This window comes from Poecilia mexicana, unplaced genomic scaffold (assembly GCF_051168715.1).
Source record: "Poecilia mexicana isolate PSO_F unplaced genomic scaffold, ASM5116871v1 scaffold_20, whole genome shotgun sequence".
In the NCBI taxonomy this organism is placed as follows: domain Eukaryota; kingdom Metazoa; phylum Chordata; class Actinopteri; order Cyprinodontiformes; family Poeciliidae; genus Poecilia; species Poecilia mexicana.
The window spans coordinates 5659364-5668301 of record NW_028263389.1 but is presented as its reverse complement, the minus strand read 5'-3'; the positions used below and the strand labels follow the sequence as shown (position 1 = coordinate 5668301).

The 8938-nt window shown below is 45.0% G+C and overlaps 1 protein-coding gene across 1 annotated transcript; it reads right to left on the bottom strand.

Moving 5' to 3' along the window:
- Positions 1–5801: 5801 nt before the first annotated feature.
- Positions 5802–7301, bottom strand: LOC148153326 (uncharacterized). The gene is made up of 2 exons (XM_088001622.1): positions 7098–7301; positions 5802–6761 (listed from the first exon to the last, which is right to left on the bottom strand). Exons 1-2 carry the CDS (start codon positions 7299–7301, stop codon positions 5802–5804), a joined length of 1164 nt encoding a protein of 387 aa, XP_087857748.1.
- Between the last annotated feature and the right edge of the window lie 1637 nt (positions 7302–8938).

The window sequence follows — 8938 nt, the reverse complement described above, 5'->3', positions numbered from 1 at the left end:
TCACAAAGTAACCATGTATATGATATGTAATATAAACACCCAGTAAGCTTACAACTGTAACGTGTGGCAGGTTATTTTTTTTTTAAATCAGTAAGATTAAAACATTGTCACCCAAATATTTAATTATTCTTTAATTAGGGTTGAAAATCAGTCTATATGTTGTGTTTTTCTGACTTGTCTCGGTGTAAAAACCCCCAGAAAACCATTAAAACAGTTCAATATTTATGAAACCTTTTATTAGAAAAATCTGTTTTTAAAGAAACCTTGTTCAGTGCAGAATTATTTAGTTTGGGACTGATAAATAATAATAATGCTGTTTACGTTCATGAACCCGACATGTTGAAGTCCAGTCATGACTTACCACAGAAGCTACAGTCTTTCTTTGGGGGTACAGCCAATCACCACCAAGGAAAATAAATACTGCTTCTGGATTGGCTGTTTTGCAGTTAGCAACACATCGAGTGGCATTGCTGCTTTGCAGTTCAACAAAACAAATACTGAGTGGTGAATCGGTGGGGGCTCCACTGTAAATGTATTTGGACAGAGACACAGCGAAAACAGATGTGGAGGAAACCCCCAACATTAGCAGGCGGTCGCCGACTCCTCAGTAAGAAATGCAGCTATTGGCTGTTCTAAATTTCCTTTGTTGAAACGTAGAAGAGCTGTAAAGTTCTCAAGGTTTTTTTTAAAGTATCACTGGAGTGACGTGAATAGTTTCTAAACATCATGACAGATTTAGTTCTTCATAAGATTGTTTCATTTCCTGCTTCCTCCTGACTGCGTATCTTCCTATTCGTCAAGTGCACTGATGGAAACACACCAATGGTTTCAGTCTGATTAGTAACACGTAAACTACAAAACATGATGGCTACCAAAACAAGCCACAGAGATCGGTAAAGGTCGAAGGTCAGGTGGTTGGGACTGTTGGCTGCTTTAGTGGATTAAAAGATTCCCATGTTGCATTTTAGCTGCTGCCTGAAACTTTCTGTTGGCCAACATAGGAAAGAAAAAACCTCCCAGGAAGATGACGGGTAATTCAAAGTGTCTAAATGCTTTTTAGGGCGTGGATGAGAAGCAGCAAAGCGCAGACGTGAGATCAAAGGCTCACTAATCCCACCTGCTGAGGGACCCATAATTACAATGTTTTGACTAGTCCACAGAGAGGCGTGCTCTGCCACTATCAGGCTTTCAGACAAAATTACCCCATTGGTCCCTTTGACCTTGGTCAAGAATCAAGTCCAATTTCATGTAGTTCGAAGCTGTGTGGAGATTTCCTTAGTGATGAGTTTTTACAGCTGCGTTGAGTACAAACAGATATAAAAGCTGTTGTGGTTCCTCTCTGCATTTTGCACTTTTAAAGAAGACTGGATTTTAATGAGTGGAGAAGATTTTATGGAGGTGCAAACAGGGGTTGCAAAGTTTTGCACACGACTTTGTAAAACTTTGCAGTGAGAAACAAACTTAAGTTTTCCTCAACACTGGATCTGGAAGCAAGAAAAGCTAAATGCTACGAGCACATGAGGAAGCAAATGTCAATAAATGTCACGAGCAAAGCATTGTGGGATTTGCGGTATTAGCGCGCCATGAATGTTGACCGGGAGGAATTACACTGCAGGCTAAATTTGACACCTACTGATGAGAAGAAGAAGAAGAAGAAGAAGAAGAAGAAGAAGAAGAAGAAGAAGAAGAAGAAGAAGAAGAAGAAGAAGAAGAAGAAGAAGAAGATTTTTGATTTTTAACAATACATTTATTTACAATTCATGAAGCGCACAAAATACAATTAAAAACCCAAGGAATCACATCAGGACAAGTTTTTTTTTTTTTTTTTTTTTTTTTCAAAATAATTAAAAAAAATTCTGGTTAAACTTTAATTTTCCTGCAGTTGATATCTTGCACAATATCCCGTCAAAACCCCATAACTGTATAAAATTTTGCATATTTCCAGTGGCTCTGTGGAAACAAAACTCCAATCTTATTCTGGCCTTTATATTAACCTTCCACAGAGTCACTGCATCGAGTTGAGGTCCAGCCTGGAGTCTGTCTCTGCGAGATAAATAAATAGCCATTTTTGCTTCAGCAATTAAAAAATTTAAAATCTGACCTTTTGACTTATTGGCTTTGTTAAAACGCAGTCCATTAATAAAAATGGAACTGGTAAAAACAATGCCAAAGTGGCTAAAAACACTCATCAATAAATTAAAAAATGTCGTCAGCCTCTTACAATCGATAAAAACGTGAAAAACACTCTCCGACAGACCACAGAAAGGACACTCGTTTAAAACCCCTGGACTAAAAATTGACAAATACGAATTCGTAGCGATAGCACCATGTAAAATTCTCCATTGGAGATCACCAGTTCGTTTTCTTATAGGAGGTTTGTAAAAAGTCCTCCACTGAGGGATTTGTCCTTGCAGCCGGTCCGCCCACACGCTCATGGCTCGATTTCGCAGAGTTCTTTCGTTCAGGACCTTAACGCAGATTTTATAAATAACTTTTGGGCTTGTGCTCTGAAAGCTCATCTGTGAACTTTTTGTGGCTAGGAGAGGACCGCTATCTTTCGTGAAGCCGGTATCCAAGGTCAACTCAGGGATCGGGTCTGTCGGGTCCGGTGCAGCTTCTCCCTCTTTGAGCAGCTGCAAGAGATGCCTCTCCCCAGCTGTCAGTCTTCCTTTTACCAGACTCAAGAAGCGCTGCACCAGTCTAGCAGATCGGACTCCGAGCAGAGGAGCAACGGCCTGGGCGTTGGCAAAGTCCAGTCCAGCCGTCTCCACCAGGTGATACAGCGTTGTCGTCTTGGACATGCACAGCGCCTCTGATAGTCCAGGTATTGTGCCACGACATACGTCCAGTCTGGACCCACAGACTAAAGGCTCGTTTAAAAGCCAATGCAGAGAGTTCTGTGCCTGCGAACGACACAATTTAAAAAGGCCACAGGATTTAAAAACACCCTGGTAAAATTGAGGCAATCCCTTTAACTTTAAAAAACTAAAATCAGTCAAAAACAGAGCAGCATCCAGCCCCAGAAAATTAACACGTCTAAGAATGCAACTGGCCACGTCTCTCCACACAGGGGAACCTGTCAAATACTTCTGGGCGAACTGTAATCTAAAAGTAGCCGTTCTACTGGCCAGGTGGATGAGGCCCTGGCCTCCCTCCTCTCTCGGTAAAAACAAAACAGACTGTGGTACCCAGTGTAGACCATTCCAAAAAAAGTTGACCATCTCTGTTTGGATTTTTGCAAGTAGCCCAGATGGTGGGTCTACCACCGCAAGTTTGTGCCACAGCTGTGAAGCAACTAAATTGTTTAAAACCAGCACTCTGCCTCGGTAGGACATTTGTGAGTGTAGCCATTTCCACTTGGATAACTTGTTTTTAATTTTTTCTTCAATATTTTCCCAGTTTTTGTTCACAACATGTTTATCTCCTAAAAACACACCGAGATACTTAAAACCATCCTGTTTCCATAAAAGGCCCTGAGGGAGAACCGGGAGCCCGTCGGACCACTCGCCGACTGCCAGGGCTTCGCTCTTTCCCCAGTTCACCCTCGCAGCGGACATAGTTGAAAACTTTTTCGTGATCTCGGTTAAAACAGTGACATCCCGCTGATCTTTAGTAAAAACAACGACATCATCAGCATAGGCAGATAAAACCATATTGCTCTTAAAACCAGGTAAAACCAGACCATGAACAGTCGAGCGTATTTTCTGGAGGAGGGGTTCCAGGGAGAGTGCGTAGAGCATCCCCGAGAGCGCGCAGCCCTGTCGAACGCCTCTACGCACCCTAAAAGGAGCACACAGGCTGCCGTTGATCTTCAGCACACTCTCAATATCACTGTACAGTACCTGGATCTTGGCGATAAGACCCTCGCCGAACCCAAACCTCCTCATGGTTTCCCATAGGAAGCCGTGTTCGACGCGGTCAAATGCCTTTTCTTGATCTAGTGAAATCAAGCCCATTTGCAAACCCAATGAACCGGAGACCTCCAAAACGTCCCGAATTAGGTAGATATTATCCACCATAGACCTGCTGGGAACACAATAGGTCTGATCCCGGTGGATAACCTGCTCCATAGCCTTCCCCAGCCTCGTGGCCAGGGCCTTGGAGAGGATTTTATAGTCGGTGCAGAGGAGGGACACGGGACGCCAGTTCCTAATGTCCTGCAAGTTCCCCTTTTTGGGCAGCAGGGTGATCACTGCCCTACGGCAGGACAAGGGGAGTGAACCAGTAAGCATGCTCTCGTTGTAGACGTCCAGCAAGTCTCGGGCCAGAAGATCCCAATAGGCCTTGTAGAACTCCACAGTGAGCCCGTCAACGCCTGGGGACTTCTGGCCCTGCATGCCGAGGAGGGCTGCGTGGAGTTCCTGTAGCTCCAGAGGGCGCTCCAGCTCGATGTTGGTCTCCTCGGAGACCTGAGGCAATTCGTTACAGAACTCCTTCAGCAGTCCCTCGTTCTCTTTATATTCGCTCTGGAACAGAGAACGGTAAAAACCCACAGCCCTCCTCCTGATCTGCTCCGGTTCACTCAATTGCTGCCCCGTGTCCGACAGCAAAGAGTGGATCTGCTTCCTCTGCCCGTGCTTCCTCTCCAAGCTGAAAAAGAAGCTAGAGGGAGCATCCATCTCCGTGATGTTCTGGACCCGGGACCTGACCAATGTGCCTTGGGCTTTATTCTCCAGCAGGTTTGCTAAAACTAGCCTTTTAGATTTGAGAGCTTCGATGTGCTCTCGACTTCCTGTGGATTCACTAAGTCGTTCTAACTCCACGATGTTCATCTCCAGATCTCTAATAGAACCGGCGATGTCACGAGTGACATTGAGAGTGTGCTGCTGACTCAGCAGTTTTATCTGCACTTTACCATGGTCCCACCATTGTCTCAGGCTAATAAAATCAGACTTTCTCTGTCTAAAACCCATCCAAAAATAACCTAAAATCTCTTTAAAACCCCGATCATAAGTTAAAGCCGAGTTAAAATGCCAGTAAGCGCTTCTAGGTGAAATGTTTCTTATAAAAACACTACCTAAAAGCAAAGAATGATCGGTAAAAACCACCGGTAAAATCTGGCATGTTTTAAACACATTAAAATGGTGTTTAAAACAATAAAAACGATCAAGTCGAGCTAAAGAGATTCGGTTTTCCTTAATGTGGGACCATGTGTACTGCCTGGAGCCTGCATGCATCCTCCTCCATACATCCACCAGGCCATGAGACGAGACCAGCTGCCGCAGAGCATGTTGGGCCGCCGGATGTGGCTCTGCATGATTACGATCTAAAAACTCGTTTTCTGTACAATTAAAATCCCCACCAATAAAAACATAATCTTCCGACCCACAATCACCCAGCCTTTCCCCAATTTTCTCAAAAAAACGCTTCTTCTCTGCATTGGTACTGTGAGCATAAATATTGATAAAAACCAGGCTAAAATGATCAAATTTGGTTTTGACCAAAAGACACCTCCCTTGAACGACATGTTCGACTTCTGTGGAGTGTGGGGTGAAAGCTCTGGAAAACAGAAAACCCACCCCTGCACTCTGGGAGGTGCCGTGACTCAAAATGACCTCCCCCCTCCACTCTCTGCCCCAGTCTGTTTCTATTAAAGAATCACTGTGAGTTTCTTGTAAAAAAAAGATGTCAATTTTTTTTTGGTTTAATGTTTGGTAAATTAGAGCACGTTTCTCAGCTCCCCTCGCCCCGTTAAGATTCAAAGATGCAATTTTAAAAGAATCCATATTGGGTAAGAAGCTAAAACCAAAACATAAAAACCTTATAAAAAATAATAAAATACTACTGTGCCTCATTTGTACTCAAAGTTGTTTCCTAGCTTTTGACATTATTTTCTTTAATCTAAAAACTTCTGTATCCGTAAAACCTGATGCCTCTTTATTTCTAATATGATACCTCGCGGAGAAGTAAAAACATCTCAAATTGGGAAAATAACTTTCTAACTTTACTCCCCTCAACCCTTTGGTTTGTTGCAAAAAAGTTCTATATGACTCTACTGGGTATCTTGGTTCTTTACTGTTACTCTGTGTTATGGACACCTCACTGGTGTCAGAGAACCAGTCCTCGTCGCTGCTGTCTGACATCTCCCTCCTGTCTGCAACCAGCTTGCTGGCCTGTTTACTGGCTTGCACAGCAGCCACCACGTTCTTCCTTTTGCTACGCCTTTTTATGGGGGCAGAAGCCTCCAGCTCCATCCCTTCCTCTGTCTCTCCCTCCGCTCCTGCTCCAACAACCAACTCCACACTGTTCCTCCTTTCATTTCGTCCACCCACCTCCTCCTCCTCTACTCTCTCTCCCTGACCTCTACACACTAAAGGCTCCTCATCGCCCTTCACCTCCTCCTGCTCTCCCTGCACACCATCTCTCACCCCCTCCCCACCATTCGCCCCATCACCACACACCACCGTGTTGTCATCCATACCTACACACACACTCATTTCCAAAGCTCTCTCACGCACAACCATACCTCTCTCCAGCTCTTCTACAGCGGGCTCCTCCACCACCACAGCGGGTTCTTCCACAGCCGCCACGGCCTCCTCCGCAGCAGCCGAGGGTCCTCCCACGACGGGAGCGGGTTCCCCTGCAGCAGCCGCGGGTTCTTCCGCAGCGGCAGCGGGTTTCCCCGCAGCGGCAGCGGGCTCCTCCGCTGCCCTACTCTCGCTAGGCGGGTCTCCTATCTGCGCAGCAGCCACCTGCTGCTTCGCCGAAACCGGCGGGGCCGGCCCGGCCCTGTCTGGGCACATTTTTATTATGTGGCCCTCCTGACCACAACCAAAACATTTCATATGTGAAGTCGTTGCAAACAGAACATAATCAAAGTCATCTATCCTTACATGAAACCGTAAGTTGAGCTCCTCATCTTTACTATTAAGAATCATAAACAGTTGTCTCCTGTGGGAGACAACATGTTTCAGTAAAGGCGATTTGCACCCCGTTGGAACTTTTTTGAGCGGTGATACCACCTTGCCGTGCCTCGACAACTCTTTTATCAAAAACTCGTCACTTATAAATGGAGGGACGTTCGACAGCGTCACCTTCGTTGCAGGTAAAGTAAGTGGCGAGACTTGTAAAAACAAATCGCCGACAGAAACGCCCACCTCCACTAGCTGTTGAGCTTGTTCGACTTTTTCCACAAACAACACCACCGCTCCATTCATCCGTGCTGCCGACTTAATAGACTCGTGCCCGATCACCTTACCCACAGCCAAACAAACTTCCTCCACGCTGCACGGAGAACCAGCACCCACCTTGATGCCGTTCTTCCGCGTCAGCGTGGAAAAAGAACCACCACCAACCACCATGGCGTCCTAAGACGCCGGCCTGCCGGCCACACCCAAGCCCACAAAAACCCCTTAAAACGTGACAAACTAACACAAAATTACAATTAAACAAGTAACACAAACACCCAGTGAATAAACAGCAAGAAAAAAAGATAGAAAAGATATACAATCGTTCGCTCTTTTACTCTTCTCCCGCTCTTCCGCACACACCCTCCTCTCACACGAAGAAGAAGAAGAAGAATTTATAGAAAAAGAAAATGAAAGTTTTTAAAAACATCAAACTCCAAAAAAGGAGGCAGGGAAACAGTAATTGCAGAAAATCTCATAAATTCATCACACCTAAGCAAACACCTTGTCAGATGTAGAGAGCAACACGGAGGCCCTGTTTCAATAATTCCCCTTGAATTTGATTTCACTCTTGACTTAATCTCTTTATTCGTGTGGAGAGGGTTTTTTTTTTTGTCAAGGAGGTTGTGCATGATGTGACTTAATCCTTTCGCCTGCATGGGCACAGGCAGGCCTTTGATCAGCTCCTGTTTGATGAGAGATATCGACAGACCTCATCTGACACAGCGGCCGGCGCGCCGCAGAGCCCGAGCCGCTCCCCCTCCTCACCCCCCTCGCCCTCCATCTCCTTTTCCTTCTGCACTTGTTAGGCTTGATGCGATTAAAAACGAGAAAAAGATGGAGGCATCGAATGTCGGAGGGGGAAGAAGAAAAAAAGAAAAAAAACGCTGAGGCACCACCAACAGGCTGGAACCTTGACTTGATTTATGAGAAGGGGCTCCATTTCTTTTCATTTCCGTCTCTCTCTCTCTCTCTCTCTGAGTGTTCCCCCCCCTCTCTCGCTCTCTCATGTGCACACACACGGCCGGCAGGAAGCGTAGGAAAACACACACGTGCTGGTAAAAGTGCGGCCGGCGGCCGGTGCTTGCCACCCTCTGTGGTGAGGTTAATAATGATCTCCTGTGTGACTCTCTGAGGTCTCGGCGGACTCTGACACAACATCAGAGTTGGGCTCGCACTCGAAGGCAGTTTTTCCAATAGTTCACGTCCCCTTCGCGGCTCTGTGACATTTAGAAACACTAATAATGTGCTAATGATGGACTGTTTTCATAGAGCTGCCCAGCAGCACCAGCAGCAGGTACTGTAGCTTTCTTATTTGCCCCTTTTATAAAATGTTAATTAACGCCCGCGCCAACTGGTATAAAAGGTGGGAGACGTGCTCACCTGATTTGATTAAGCTTTTTTTTTTTTTTTTTTTGTTCCAAAGCAACCAAATAAAACTGTTTCTTTCTGTTTAGCTGCAGGATCCTGGACTAAATCTGACTGAAACACCTGTTAAAAAACAACAAAAAATTATACTAATTAGACTGTTTCTTAATCATTTTTTCACAAACGCGTCTTTCTCTGCCTGTTAGCATTTCCTGAAGTCACGCAAATGTCAGGCGAATGAAAACAAACAAGAAAGGCAAAAATGTTTCACGGTGGAAGGGCCATGATTTGACTATAAGCTCCTCTGTATAAATGTATAGAGTCTGTATAAAATCAATCTTAATAAAAGCAGAACAGATTAAAAATAATAATAAGTGTCAAGATGTTGCAGCGGTCTAGTGAAAGTCTAAACTTCAACTGGTTTACTGGATCTCTGGGCGGGA

Excerpts from the sequence above, each read along its gene's own strand:
- LOC148153326 (XM_088001622.1), bottom strand. The coding sequence starts at position 7,301 with ATGGTGGTTGGTGGTGGTTCTTTTTCCACGCTGACGCGGAAGAACGGC. Across the intron at positions 6,762-7,097 it reads AAGCTCAACAGCTAGTGGAG|GAGGGCCACATAATAAAAAT; the intron begins GTGGGCGTTTCT and ends GGTTGTGGTCAG.